Genomic DNA, 16,158 nt, shown 5'->3' with positions numbered 1-16,158 from the left:
CTGCCTTCCCCCAGTAATCAATCAGTTTCTGTTGCTACTGAGAAAATGCATGCAGTAACATTTCTTTGTTTTCTTTTTGAAAAATATACAGTTCCATTTTTTCCTCAATTAAAGTTGCCAAGTTATAAGCCTTACTATCAATTTAGTAACAGCTTTTTAGGGGGTCAGGGAGGAGAAACACAACGAAACCAAATGCTGTCCTTTTAATTGTGCCTGTTAATTTTAAGATACATGTAGTTTAGAATTTTAAATGTACAAACCTGTAGGACTTGAAAACATAATGACAAAATGCTTTTGAATAGCTTACCTACTTTGTTAGGGTACTTTTTAAGTCTTAAGAAAAAAGCATTGCTCTACAATATACATAACTTAGGTTAACAGTATGAGATTTCAAGAAACTAAATTTATGTTAGTATATCAGCTAATATGAGAGCTGATTTACTAACATAAATTTATTTCAGGGGAATTATTGTTTTTTTATTAGCTACAAAATACCTATTGCATTTTTATCTCAGATTTTCTACTTTGCATTCTGCATACTTCTAGCCACCTTTCATCACTACGTTTTGAGCAAAAATAATTCAAGCTAAGTCTAATTTTATGTTAAGCAGAACCCTTTGATTACAGCAAATATGTGAAAGAACTCAGGGCATGGGAATTAAAGTCAAAGAACTTTGTAAAAGATTTTCTATTTGGTTGCTGTTCTAATGGATAATTGGATATTAATCTATAAAATATTTTTTTCTGAAATGCTAGAAATTAGAGTAACCTATTTTATCTTTTTATGCCAATTTGTATACTTCAATATCACCTGCAGTTTAAGAAAAGGAGCTTTGATTAATTTTAGGAAGTTTCTGAACACAGTATGTAGATTACATTCTTTTTGCTGAAGCCAAAGAGGACAAAGAAAAGTCACATGTGAAGTGTTTGAATTAAAGAGTTCTCATTTTAACCATTTTCTTGATAAGAAAAAAGGTATTTAAATAGTTGACCAAGTTCTTACTTAGGAACTGAATTATAGAATACATACCTTCTAATTCTCAGTCCTGTGATTTTTCTAGAATATTAAACTTCCAAATGGGAAAACCCATTACATTAAAACCACTTTAAACTATTTAAGTGTGTTTAAATGAGTGTGGTGCCTACAGTCTGATATTTAGGCTGGGGTGCTTTAACCCAGTGGGTAAAGGGACACTGAGAAGTGGTTTAGTTAAGGGCCATTGTAGTGCACAGGTTACCATGGCACCAAAGAGCTCTGTACCTACTCAGCCCCTGGAATGAAGTGGAGAGGCAGGTAAGCGGGGAAGGCTTCCCGGAGAGCGGTGTTAGCTGAGATGAGTGATCTTCAGCAGGGTGCACGGGGAGCATGGGGAGCACGGGACATATGGAATGGGATCATCTCTGGACTGCTGTAGTTCTGTTTGGTTGATGTGCATAGAGCAGGTGAAGGCATAGTGAGGAATGGGATTTAAGATATAGGCCACAGGTGGCAAACACAAGGCCCTAGAGCCGAATCCGGCCCTCCACCTTGGCAACCTCGAGGCTGATGTGGCCCCCAGTGAAAATGAGTTTGACACCCCTGATGTAGGCAGTGAACAGATCACTGACAACAATAGTTTAAACTATTTGTATTCTAGCTACACTAAGGACCTTAAAGAGCATTTGGAGAATTTCAAGTAAAAGAATATGACTGTTGGGTCCATGAGATTGAGAATATGACTGTTGGTGGCAAGATCAGTTATGTGATAGTAATGGCGTGATCCAGGTGAGTGATGATGCTTGGCAGTGCCAGAGGAAAGGAAGGAACTGCATTTACATACTTAGCAACTCACACAAAGGTGGATGATGATGTTGCGATTTTTCTCATTAGCATTCCAGGCTCAGGAACTTCCTCTCACTGTGTAATCACTCCAGTGCCAAGTTTTCTTAATTTTTCCTCAGGAACTCTCCTAATCTCACTCCTTCTGTCCAGTCTAGCCCAAGTTCTCATTATTGAATATCTGAGGTTATTGCTAGGATCTGCTGACTGGCTGTACTGCCTCTAGACCTGCTGAGGAAGCTCTGTAATCACCTTCCCAGGCTTACAGTCCCCGAGCTCCTGTGCTCGCTTGCGCAGCACGGAGAGGGGTGTCTCCTTACTGCCGGGTCCGGTGTACATTACACGGTCTTCCTTCTTTAAGAAACTTTTTTTCTGAACAACCTGGTTTTCCCTTGATTTTTTAAAGCCCTAATTGATTATGTAGAATGTTTCTGAGACTTATTAGTATAAAGTATTTTTTCAACATCAAGAAAGTGTTGTGTGTGCCCCAGTATGGACGGTGTGGCATGGGACTGAAGAGCACCGGCCTCAGGGAAGAAGTCATTTTCAGTTTTCAGTAAATGATCAAACTCTAGGGTATTGCTAACCATTCACTTTTTTTTCAATCACATTTGCAAATTTTTGTTGTTATTTTTGTTTTGTTTTCCACTTAAAAAGTCATACTGGTGGCCTGTTGTTTTGTATATTGTTAAAATATACACTCGACACCAAGCGCACTCCTTGATTAAAATAAAATTTTAGTGGCAGTCTCAACAGCAGGGTTATTATGAATGTTACCATTTTATATAACCAGTCCATTGTGTGTGTTGAATGGAAAGCCTCAGCTTCAGTAGACATTGACCGCATGGACTGGAAACAGGATCCAGTGCGGACCATCACTGAATATAAAAATCAGTTGGACACTGAAAACGAATGTGCAAGGGCTCAGAAAATTGAGGCTGTGACCCCTATTGCACGTGGGCTGCAGCACTCTCTCGGGAAAGGTGGAATAGTGGAGATGGCATTCTACCAATCTCTTCACAAGCATTTCACCTGCTTCATTTGGAGGGAGCATTATAGAGAAGGTTTGAATATAGAGTAGAAGTGAAGAATGGTTTTTGGTAATCAGTGTTAGATTATTTGGGAGAGTGATCTTGTTGTTTTTGTCTTCCCACACACTCCCACCCCAACATAAACTGACAGGTTTTACTTTTTTTAAAATAAACATGCTTTTAGAATAGACCATCTTAGGAATCATCTTTCTGAACTTTCCTCCAACTCCTGAACCTCTTCCATAATGCCACTGATAAATGTTACCTGATTCTTTCATATCTTTTCTCCTTTCGTGTCCATACTCTTGGTTCTTAAGTTATTATTCCCACTGCACATTTTAATATGAGAGCTTCTTAATTCTTCATATTTCGTGCCTGCTTTGTATGTGTGGGTTCTTTTTGTAAAGTGCTCTAAAACAGCTAAGTTTTTCCCTTGCCGAGAGCTTATCACTCTAATGTTAAAAGCCAGGGTCCAGAAAAGCAGATCCTGTTATTCGACACCATCTGTATCTCTAGCTGTTCATTTCCTACATCTTTCTTCCTTTTCCAAAGTCAAATACTCAACTAAAGTAAGAAACAAAAATAATATTTATGTCCCCACAGTTCTCAAATTGTACACAGGACTTTGCATTCATTGCCTGGAAGTCTAGTCCTCACTTGTTTTTATTACATTGTCTTCTACTTAACATTCATCAGTAGACATTGGCAGCAGTGAGTGTATTCGCTGAGTCTTCTGAAGTCTTCTCTTGCTGATGTCTTGTCTTCACTTATGTTTTTCACGTTTTGTTTTACAGAGGTGGAGTCTGAAGACTGAGTCATCCTGTGTGCAATTATCATGTTTAGTTCTTTGTCTTCCAAAGTAAATTATAAATTACTGAGGAATATTTGTTTCTATCATTAGGTATTTCTAATACCAGGGGTAATTCTATCTAAATAGGAAGCAGTAAAGGACAGTTTTTTCACATGGTTAGCTCTTAGTTCAATCACTCTGTTATTCACTCAACAAATATTTAATGATGCTTCTTTGGACTGTGCCCGCAGAGGCGAATCTTCATTTACTGGCAAAGAGGAAATACCAGTAAAACCAGTTTTCTTTTGTATTCCTCTGTTTATACCCATTTAACAATTCATTTAGATCTAGTAACAAGTCTGAACAAATCCTTTAATTATAATAAAATTGTCAGAGCTGTCTAGCATGACAATCACAGTTAAATCTTACACTTCTGATAAATAGCAGTTTACGTATTTCACAGTTGCTCTAAAGTTTGATTTATATAATGTACTGATTAGGATACTTTTAGCTGCATTTAACAAAAAATTCAACTCAGATCACTTCAAACCATTAAGAAATAGTCTTACATAACTGAATTCTAGAGTTAGTTTGGCAGTGTCAGGCATTATTGGTTTGTTAGCGTTGTTATTGAAGACCCAACATTTTTCTGCTCCTTTGCCTGGACTGTCCTCAGTCCAGAGGTAACTGCAGAGCGTTTTACCGCACTTTCTTGTTCATAACCAACAGAGGGACATAAGCCATTCTAAGCATGGAATGTGTTAATGGGGTCATTCTGGGATAATAACATTGGACTAATAAATCAACATGGTAGGCACCTGTAGGTCCATGTAAATTTAATAATAGATTTGCCCCTTGAAGCTAGCTGCATTCTGAACACAATCAGTTCCATTGGGAAGGAAGAAAGGAGAAATGGGTTTTGGGTAAGCACCCAGCAGAGATCAACAGTAGCATTGCTTCTCAGTGGGGAAAGAAGACCAATGAACATGGGGCTTAGAGTCAACTTTTGACAATAAAATGTTTGTGATGATTAGATAGAAATGTTTATTTATGGCATAAGGTACAGAACTTTGAGTTTCAATTGAAATCTAAAGTCATTTCCCCCATAATCATTAACATCCAAGTGCCAAATTTTTTCCAAACTTATTGGTGACTCAGTCCTAACAAGATACCTTGCAGAATTGAGTGGTGTAATTTGTAACTTGGACTAGAATTTTAATTGAGCTTTATTTGCATTTGTTGAAAACATGGTAATTAGGTATGTCTTAATTGTAGAATGTGCCAAATTAAAGAGAAATGAGCAGCTTCAATTATACCTTTTTTAAAAAAGAGAAACTTGAGAGTGTCTGTATATGCAATCGCGTGGGAAAATAACTGATAGTTCAGTGCATAGTTGGTTAAAATAGGTGTAAATGTTCGGCAAAAATAGAAATTTCTTTTTGGAAGGAGATAATCATCTTTCTTTGCAGGCTATCTGCAAAAGGAAAGTGAATAATATGTAAAGATGAGCAAAATTAAAGAGAAAGTAAAATGTATATATCATTTAAAATAGTAAATTATCTAAATGTAGGTTTATGATTAGTTCTCGCACTGTAATTTACTGTATGAACACAATAGATTAAGCCATTTGCTGCTAAAATATTCCCAGTACTTTTCTTACTTGAAAAATTAATGTATATGGTCTTTTATTTTATTAGTTTATTATTTTATTAGTTTTGAATTGTACCTTATTATAAAGCTAGTATTAAATGCACAAAGATTTGTTTTAAAACTTTAAAAATAACCTGACTAGTATATTAGTGATCTTGAGTATATTATATATGTTAAAATTAAGCATGTGTAACCAATTTATTTAAGTTTTTTAAATGACAGTAATCTTGCATAGGGATGGGGTAAAGTAAGATATTCTTATTTTTCCCTATCAAATAATTTTAGAGTTTGAAACATATATAATGTAATACTTTAAAAGAACATCTTATGTTTGTACATATGAAGCTACATATTGCTAAATAGTTTTAATTAGTTGGCATCAAAGGGATTAGAGCACTCAGTACACCCCAGAAGAATTTCTGCGATAATGTATTATCTAAATTAGAATGTTCAAAATAATCATAAAGAATCCTCAAATGTGCAAGTATCATCTTATATAATCTACTTGCTTGGGGCAGGAATCTTAGCTAGAAATTTTTATTTTAGAAAATGAGTTTACAAAACCCAAAGTGAATAAATGATTTAATACTAATTTTCTGTTTCACCCAATTTAGAAAATAAGGGGTATTACATACACCAGAAAATTATTGTGAATATGAAAAGAATTGGCAACAAATGTGACTTCAGTGTATAGTTAGTTGTGAAGGCTTTGCCTTTATTCTGTTACCAAGCCAAGAGCAGGCATATGCCCCTTGTACTTATGCCAACTATCAGGCAGAGGACTCGCAGAGTTGCCGACACTGCCATTCATGAGTTATGGTGACGGCTGCTGTGGATGACAAAGTCATTTACATGTACTGGGCTCATTTTTTTCCTTTATAGTTTCAGACATTTGAAGGGGGTGTGCCATCCATTAGACAACACATACAGCACTAATAATAATAGCATCAAAATACACCAGAAACCGATGAGAGCCATACCATGTATGGTGGACCCTTGAACAACACGGGCATCAACCGCCCAGGTCCACTTACATGTAGATACTTTGCAGTAAGTGAGTACAGTGCTATGAGTATATTTGCTGTTATGATTTTCTTAATGATGTTTTCCTTCTTCTAGCTTACTTTATTGTAAGAACATAGTATAATACACATAACATGCAAACTATGTGTTAATGGGCTGCTTATGTTATCAGTAAGGCTCAGTCAACAGCAAGCTCTTGGTAGTTAATTTTTTGGGAAGTTAAAAGTTACATATGGATTTCTGACTGAATGGGGGTGGTGTCTCTTAACCTGAGGAGTTCAATAGGCCTTCCTGGTGCTACTGCAGTTGGGGTCTGGCTGGTTGTTTCATACTTGGTTAGAGGAGAATAGGCATCGTTCTGAAGCCAGAGGAGCAGTGGTACCTAGGACTGGATGAATGCTTGTGTGGTGAGATGAAGCCATGAGCCAGGCTTACCAGTCGTCTTTCATGTAAACAGCCATTTATGAGCAGCTGAGGTTTGCCCAGCATTTCTTGTTTCAGCAGCTTAGAGAATGGGAGATAGTCATATGAGAAGGGCAATAATGAAACTTTGTAGAAAGAGATAGGGAAGTTTTGCAGTTTGGAAATCTTAGAAGATCCACCAGCATCCATCTATTTTATTTGAGTATACCAACAGACCTAGGTTTGTAGCTCCTGAGAACTTTTCAGAGTTGTTTTATAGTGATTTGGTCAATTATCTCAATGTTGAGGCCACACTTATTTCCCAAAGGGTTGAGGCAGTGGTTGACAATCAGAGCACAGTGTGTCAAGGGTGTTGCTACCCTGTGCTACAGCCCCACCAAAGCTATATTTATATTCTCATGGAGGGGCTGTCATTTGAAAAGGCTTCACATAACTAGCAAGCCCTTGGGACAGTATGCTAGGATATCCTTTCCTTGGTTTATGTAGGCCACAGAAAATTACAGACTTAACTCAGCATTTATTTGCAAGGCTTTGGATTTTCACTAGCAAAGGCCATCTAAAACTTGCAACTGGCTTCCTCTAACAAACCTGCACAATCCTTGTTTATATGTGGAAGAGGGGAGTGGCCCACAGTTAGATAACTCGGCACAGAGGGAGGTCAGCATTTCTGAGATCATGTATGCAGTTGCTAGCCCATCCTAGAGCCACTGCACATTTGACCTGGCTTCTTTCTTTAAGTATTTTTTATTGATTATGTTATTACAGTTTTCCCAATTATTTTCCCCTTTATCCCCCTCTATCCTGTCCCCTCAACCCTTCAGCATCCCCCCACTTAGTTCATGTCCATGGGTTATACATACAAGTTCTTTAAGTTCTCTGTTTCCTTATACCATTTTTTATCTCTTCCCATCAATTTTATGCCTACTAATTATGCTTCTTCTTCCCTGTACCTTTTCCCCACTATCCCTCCCTTCCCCCTCCACACTGAAATTCCTCCCTGTGATGTCCATTTCTCTGATTCTGTTCCTATTCTGGTTGTTTGCTTAGTTTTTGTTTTCGTTGTTTTTCTTTTCTTTTAGGTTCATTTGTTCATAGTTGTGAGTTTGTTGTCATTTTACTGTTCATATGTTTGATCTTTTTCTTAGATAAATCCCATTAGCATTTCATATAATAGTGGCTTGGTGATGATGAACTCCTTTAACCTGACCTTATCTGGGAAGCACTTTATCTGCTCTTCCATTCTAAGTGATAGCTTTGTTGGATAGAGTCATCTTGGATGTAGGTCCTTCCTCGCCTTTCATGACTGAATACTTCTTTCTAGCCCCTTCTTGCCTGTAAGGTTTGTTTTGAGGAATCAGCTGATAGCCTTATGGGCACTTATTTGTAGGCAACTCTCTCCTTTCCTCTTGCTTCTTTTAGGATTCTCTGTTTATCTTTAATCTTGGGTAACTTGATGATGTGCCTTGGTGTGTTCCTCTTTGGGGCCAACTTCTTTGGGATTCTTTGGGCTTCCTGAGTCTATTTCCTTTACCAGATTGGGGAACTTTTCCTTCATTATTTGTTCAAATAAGTTTTCAATTTCTTGCTGCTGTTCTTCTCCTTCTGGCACCCCTATAATTTGGATACTGGAATGTTTCAGGTTGTCTCAGAGGTTTATTAAGACTCTTCACCTTTTTGAATTCTTGTTTCTTCATTCTGTTCTGGTTGGATGTTTATTTTTTTCCTTTTGTTCCAAATGTTGCTTTGAGTCCCAGTTTCCTTCCTGTCACTGTTGGTTTCCTGAATATTTTGCTTTATTTCATTTTGGGTATCTTGCATTTGCTTTTTCATTTTTCGACCAAGCTCCATCAGATCTGTGAGCATTTTGGGCTTTAAGTTCTCCATCAGATAGGTTGGCTATCTCCTCATCGCTTAGTTCTCTTTCTGAGGTTTTGCTCTGTTCTTTGATTTGGGCCATATTTCTTTGTCTTGGCGCACCTGATAAATTATAAGGGGGCAGGGCCTTTGGTATTTACCTGGGCAAAGCCACCCAACTTGCTGCACTGCCTGTGGGTGGAGGGGCCAGGAGGGAACAGTGCAGCTTGCCTGCTTGTCTCTAGTGCACTTTCCGTTGGACTCTCCTGTGAGACTGGGAGTTTCTCCCACCTGCGAGACTGGGAGTTTCTCCCACCGTGGCAACACCCACTATCATCCATAGTCAATTCTGAGTCTCAGTTTCCCATTTAGTTAGCCCTGCCTTCACAGCCCACTGCCTCCCAGAGGCCAGCCTCACCCACCTGGTCTGCTGCCTCGCCTCAGTTTTTCTGAGATGGCCCATCTTGAGTGATTTCATCAATGTGAGCCACAAGTCACACACAGCCTTCAGTGACCACACAGGATTGACAGGTTTTTGAAATGTATTTCTTGCTGCTGTGATTATCTTCTGAGCAGACTGTGTAATGACTAGGTGATAGATTACTGGAATACATGCTGTGGGAAGCATGGCATCTAGCAATCATAAACAGAGTTGACCAAAAATGCATGAAGGTCTTGCTCAAGTACAACGGTACAAGGGTGTAATATGGAAAGATGCCCAGGCTGGCAGTGTGCTGGCACCACATCTTCCTATTTTCTCAGCATTTAGTGGAAGACGTTGGTTTAAATGACTTCCAAACTATCATCTGGATTTAGACTTGGTGATGTGTTTACTGTTTGCTGAACCTAGGGCATGACCTGCTAGGATGGGAAACATGTTGGCTCACGTTTTTAACCAAATGTGTCAACAAAAAGAATTATACACCTTTTTTTTTTTTTAGTGTTATGGAAAATAGATGGCATTTAAAAAAAACTATCACTTGGCTATAGTCATGTCATCATTTCATAATCTGAGATATGTGAGGGTTTAGTAGCAAAACACTAAAGATATTGAGTTTGTTTTAATATGTCTAATTATACTCATGATATTGTGTATTGCTAACTTAGGTACCCTTTGTTTATAGAGAGGCAACACTTAATTCACTTGAAGATATATTAACTTGATTTAGAGGTCTGTTCTTTGTGAAAGATTGGGAGGAGGCCTAACTGTTTTATTTGGTTCTCCATTAGAAGAAGCTTAAAAATACTGATTTGTACTGTATTTAGTGGTGAAAAAAAATCTCAGAATTCGAGGGTATAACTTGAAGCCCCAAACCTTAGGCAGTTAATCTCAGAAAATATTTTATGAGAATGGCTGTTAATATGTACATCTGTTGCTTCCCACTTAATATAGAAGTTCTAAAAGTTTTTTTAGTAGGTGGAAACCCACTCTAGTTACTTGTCATTCTTTCAGATGCAAACAGTTTGGGGCATTGGATTATATGCTTATGAAATTTTTGTTCAAAGGACGGAATCTTGTTATTACTAAGTAGAACATTTTTATCTACAAAGTTTGGAGGAGTATAAAGTTATTGAATCACACATTTTCATGGTTCCATTCACCTCTGTGTGCCTTCCATCATGTAGACTGCCTTATTTTATGGCAGTATAAGGAAAAGTTACAGAGGCTGTGGAGATGCAGTTGTCCGTGTGCGAAAATCACAAGTGGACACCTTTGGGAGCTGGAGAAAAGGAACCGCGCCAACATTGGTGTGCTAACTAGAGAATGGCATAGTTTAACACATTAATGAGGGTCCATAGTGGATCCACTTCACCCTCACCCAGGAGGAGAGGAAGCACTTGGGGAGGAGTGGCTTGTTTTCTTTACATTTTGCAAATATAGTGAATCAGGACCCTTATGATTCTATGCTATGAGAGGGTCAGCTAGTTCCCACAGCAACACATGTGATAGCAATCATCCACATGGCAGGGTCCGTTTTAACTCCACGCAAAAGTAGATAGCAGTGCAGCCCATGTAATAGCAGGACCTAACAGTAGAAAACTGAGGAAATAATACCCTCACATATATTTTAGATTCCTTAGTTTTGTTTCTTTGGTTCACTGTATTCTTTATTTGTTTGTTTTTTGTTGTTTTGTTTTTTTTCCTTCTAAGTGGAAGAAGACACAGAAGAAAGCTCAAGATCGGGGCGAGAGTCCGTGTCCACAGCCAGTGACCAGCCTTCACATTCTCTGGATAGACAAATGAACGGAAACCAAGAGAAAGGAGATAAGACTAATAGGAGAAAGGATAAATCTGGAAAAGAGAAGAAGAAAGATAGAGATAAGGAAAAGGATAAAATGAAAGCCAAAAAGGGAATGCTGAAGGGCCTAGGAGATATGTTCAGGTAAGTCTTCACCAACCCAAGCCCAGTCATTCCTCAACATGTGTATGAGACTGATGAAAACTACTGAAAGCACAGATTTGAAAATATCTTTGAGGTCAACCAAAATTCTTTTCTAATTTCCAGCCTTAGCTACTTCATTTTTATATTCTTGAGGATTTCACTTTTTTTAGACCTTTTTAGCAGCCTTAAAGATGATATTGTGCCAGCCACAGACAGGGCTGTTGAGAGGATGGAGGGCAAGCCTGCATCTTAGCCAGGCAAAGAGCGACAGCCCCCTGGAGACAAAGGGCTGTTAGAGCTGTGTTTGTTCTTTTGTGAGTGGGAACAATGGTTCATTATTTAAATTTAGCATAGTTCAGGTTAGCAGTAGCATTTAAAGGTTCATTAATAACAAGTCTACTAAAAATGCTACAAATAGAGCTTCAATTAAGCCATGTTGATTAATTTAACATATGTTACTTCAGATCTGTAAAGATTTCATTAAATGTAGTCTCTGGCTGTTTTCTGACAGCAGTTTTTGTGTCCCTAAATTATATTCCAGGATTGCTTAGCATATCATTCTTTACAAATCATTGCTACACAATAAAAGTGACAAGAAGTCACTTTTAAGAAGTGACTTGTTAAGAAGTTGCACTGCAACTCTTCCAGAAATGTTCATCTAAGGTGACTGCCTTATACTACTCAGGTATTTAGTGTGTAACAGAAAGATTACTTGATTGTTCCATAAATTATACCCCAAGACATCGTGATGATGGTTTAAATTTGAAATCATGCTGTTCATGAAATAGTTATACTACAGTATGAAACCTTTCCTTTTACCATTTTCAAAGTGGCACTGTGAATGAGTTTTTATTTTCACAGAATTTTAAATTGATGATCCCAAGGTTGACCTCAGTAAGTCAGGAGTTACAGATATGTCAAGCCTGCAAAGTTGAGGACTCAGGGTCCAGCCTGCAGGCCACACAACACAACAGATGTGTTCTGTAGGTGTCTGATTAAGTGCACGGAAGAAATGAGCTATAGATGGCGATAACACAAACCTGGCCTGTTAGCATGCCCGCTTTAATTTAAATACAATTGGGTTTCCATCTCCAGTGCTTCAGAACATTGGGATTTTCATAGTTTTACATTAGAGTTTTTCTTGTTTATATAATGATCCTTCTGAATGCATTTTCATTCAGATCGTCTTTTTTCATTATCTCCACATTCAAGAATGCTTGGGGTGAAATTGCTCTAATCACCATTTTATTTCAGGTTCTGTGTCAGCCAGGGGACTTTCCATTCTGTATATGCAAACTGACAGCTCATAAACAGGCACCTACACCACACACAGAAATAAGGTTGTTGCCTATCAATTAAAATGTGAAGAATTTATAAAACTGTATTTTCCAGAGTAGAGACTGTGGAAGGGGAGCAAGCCTCCCCTCTGACTCACTGGAGCCACTTGAAGCCCCGTCTCATTTCCAGGGTTTCCACTAAGTGTTAGTGAAACATACCAGCTTGTTAGCTTCCATTCATCAGCTAACATCTATCTGGTAGACATGGCTCTCTTCTTCTCCCGGACTAGAGAATAAGCAAACTTGTAGTTTGTTTATAAATTATTTTAATTATAAATAATTATTTGTTCTGTAACTTGTAACTCCAGAATAAGAGAAGCCTTGTGGTAGAGTTTTCTTCTGGGGCCAGAGGAGCAGAGAGCGTGGGGCCATGGGGAGGTAAATGTATGTTGTTTCAAAGGGACCCTGAAGTACAACACAGCCCAGTCCCTTCTTTGCTACAAGTTCTGTGAAATACATGATGTTTTTTCTAGACCAAATTCTGTAGCCTATATCTGTAACCATCTTTATGACAGAGAAGCAGACCCTTTTATAACTTTGAGTGGCTGCACATTCTTGTAGATCAACTTTCATGTTTAGGTGCAGGGGCTAAAGGTTTTTTTTTTTTTGTAAAACTTAAGTTTATATTCTTCCAGTATTTAAGAATGGCTATTAAGAAAATCAGAGGCATCTACACTTTTCTGGGTGTATGCCATATAAATGATTTGTTAGAGTCAGCCCACATTGGTTTGTGAAAGCCAGTTCAGTTTTTAGAGATTTTGCCAACCAGTTGTTAAACACAACCATTACTAAAAATTAAATGTTCTATAAAATACTCAACATTTGTCACTTCCTAATTGTTTTATTACATTTTACTATGATCTCTGTTTCTGAGGTGCTTCACACTGATTGTACTGGCATGGTGCTGGCGCTGTGTCCTGGGTACGGCTCCTCTCGGCCTCGCCTCCCCAGACGCTGTGCTGCCAGCTCCAAGTCAGCCGTGGTGGGAGGCCGTGCCCTGGGGGAGTACATGAATTCCACAGAACAGCTTTTCCTCCCAGGAGAGTGCCACACCACTGTGGGGAGGAAAAATTAATTTCCTCCTACCCTTCTAAGTTCTTCCAGTTGGACAAATAATCAAATTAACATGAGGCAGATTAACAAGAGAAAATGAGCAAATTTATTGTGTATACACTTACGGAGATTCCCTAAGAATGTGGAACCTGCCATCTTTAACAGTGGGACACAGAGAAGACTCTGAGTAGATGGGCCTTGTGAGGTTCCTCCCTGTCACACTAGTGCATATTGAAATAGAGTTATCTTTGGTGATAGCTTCCTTCCTGAAGCAGGCCCCCTATCTAAATTCTTTTAGGCAGTTAGGGGGAAGATTAAAGGTTTTTCTTGAGTCTTTCATTCTTTAAAAATAACCAGCTTGCCCTGGCTGGCGTAGCTCAGTGATTGAGCCTGGGCTGTGAACCAAAGTGACGCAGGTTCAATTCCCAGTCAGGGTACATGCCTGGGTTGCAGGCCATGACCCCCAGCAACCGCACATTGATGTTTCTCTCTCTCTCTTTTTCTCCCTTCCTTCCCTCTCTGAAAATAAATAAATAAAATCTTTAAAATACAAATTAAAAAAATACTTAAAAAATAACCAGCTTAAAATAATATCTAAAAAAGGACATATTTTGGGGTGTCAGACTCAGCCTCCCCTTACCACCACGTGCAAAATGTAAGTCAGTCCTAAGCAGGGTTGTGGGAGCTTGTGTCCTTCTCCTGATTACGGCTGCCTTCTTTCTGGCTGCAGAGCAGTGCTCATGCGTCTCTTCAGGAAGTGGGCAAAGCTTAGCAATTATTGCTTCTTGAAAATGAGTTTCTGTTGGCTCTCAATCACTTCTTCATACCATTAGTGTTTCTTCTCCTTGGTGTTTGAGAAGACTTAATGTGTTGTTAGGTTTTTCAAAACATTTTTTAACTTCTTTTATACTTATTGGATCTAATTATTTGAGACTAAAAGACTCTGAGGTTGATCCTGTTATTTTTTTTAACAGGGAGTATAGGAAGATTTTAAAGTTAAAATTAAAAATAAAATTCCTTTCTCTTTGTTCTTTTAAATAGGATGCAATTTTCTTAGCAAGGTTTATTTTATTTTATTTTATTTTATTTTATTTTTAAAGATTTTATTTATTTCTTTTTAGAGGGGAAGGGAAAGAGAGAGGGAGAGAAACATTAATGTGTGGTTCCCTCTCACACACCCCCTGCTGGGGACCTGGCCTGCAACCCTTTAGTTCGCAGTCCTGTGCTCAGTCCACTGAGCTATACCAGCCAGGGCCTAGCAAGGTTGCTTTTAAATAGCTTAGTAAAAATGTGTGCATGCACATGCTTTTCTTAGGACAGTTTGTAAGGAGATTCAAGTATGACTTGCCTAACGTTGGCCAGAACTATAGAGCAGGGGTGTGTATGTGCATGCATGCATGTGTGTGTGTGTGGCGCTGTTATTTTATTTCTGCTTTTCGGTTCATATAACAAAAAAAAAGGCTAGGGGAAGGGACATTAGATATCAGGAGTCTAGTTTTCTAGGCATGTGAGGTTTTTCTCTTTAGTTGCTTGAGAATGTAATAGTATGTTTTCTTTCAAAGATAGGCTGGTGGGATCTCCTTCCCTCACATCACCCACCCAAAAAACAAAACCACACACTCTATTTCTACCCATATAGGATGTCTGTGATTTTTGGTTAGCTTTAATGAGGGCCACATAGGTGGGCCATATATTTTTAGAGCCCTACCAGCAGAAGCTGTGGCACATTGAGCAGGTACTTTAATTCATTGGTATATAGGAATGACTGTTTTCTGTTTCACACATTGAATGGTGGTCACTTTAAAAATGATATAATGATTGATAAACAACTCTAGGGAAGAATGTTGTATCATAGGAATTCCTATTCTGCAGAGTTCCCTTCATGTGAGTTTTAAATCTATGAGGACTCAAATAACAGGTGTAAAGTGTGTCACGTTTGTATGAATTTCTCCTTGTACATACAACATCTTCTTTTGCACATAAGGAGCTCCCGTTGCCTTAATTAAAGTGGCTTTGTACCTCAGAGCTGCGTGTGTTCACGGAGCCTGTGAACGTGACTTGTTAATGCAGTCGTTTTGTGTGCAATGTGCAGAGCAGGGGGTGGGCTGAAATGTTGAGTCCATATATAGTTGAATCTCAGATGCTTGTCTATTCAAATTTAATGCTGTAAAATATTTCTGAGAATTCTGCAATTGTATGAAATTTTCACCAAGGACGGAAGTTTGTACTTTAGAAGGAGAGAGATCTGCTATGTAATGTTTTAAATGTGTTCCTTTTTAAATGAAAACAACAGCATTATTGAGCAACATGTTTTTGCCTTAGTTTCAGTGTCCAACTTGAAATAATTAACACAACATTAAGCATTTAAAATTACTTATTCTGCTATTTCCAGCCCTGGTGTAAGTGTAATTTGATATTGGTTTTCCTGAAAAATCAGAATTACTATCATTCAAGTGTCCTAGAATTGTCCACACTCTAAGACTGAAGATTCTTAGACCTGTCTGCACGGTGCTCATCTCAGTTTTATTGGTGCTGTTGTCCATCTGTGGCAGCTGAGAGCCTGTCACATTGGAAGATAAAGCAAAGTAATGTTGCAGCATTACCATTATTAAAATTGAATCCTCCAATTATGGTTAAAATGATGACCTAGCCTCTACAGCATCGTTTTATTCAGTCTGTAAGAGGAAATAGATAATTTAGTTTGAAACCTTGTTTGGTTGAAATCAGATCTACTGCTCTTTCCCTTTTTAGAATATAACAGTTTGTAGAACACGATGAACATGATCAGATTTTA

The 16,158-nt window shown here is 38.2% G+C and overlaps 1 protein-coding gene across 16 annotated transcripts in view; it reads left to right on the top strand.

The window, feature by feature from the left end:
- The window catches only part of PARD3 (par-3 family cell polarity regulator), a 686,648-nt gene that overhangs the window by 443,639 nt on the left and 226,851 nt on the right, over positions 1-16,158 (top strand). For all 16 annotated transcript variants that reach the window (XM_045819999.1, XM_045819993.1, XM_045819992.1 and 13 more), the window contains one exon: positions 10,743-10,974. In XM_045819999.1, the coding sequence (XP_045675955.1) occupies positions 10,743-10,974 (232 nt within the window). The remainder of the gene's footprint in view (positions 1-10,742; positions 10,975-16,158) is intronic.

This window comes from Phyllostomus hastatus, unplaced genomic scaffold (genome assembly GCF_019186645.2).
Source record: "Phyllostomus hastatus isolate PE091 unplaced genomic scaffold, TTU_PhHast_1.1 phas_scaffold_39, whole genome shotgun sequence".
Lineage (NCBI taxonomy): Eukaryota > Metazoa > Chordata > Mammalia > Chiroptera > Phyllostomidae > Phyllostomus > Phyllostomus hastatus.
This window is presented reverse-complemented; position numbering and strand designations above follow the sequence as displayed.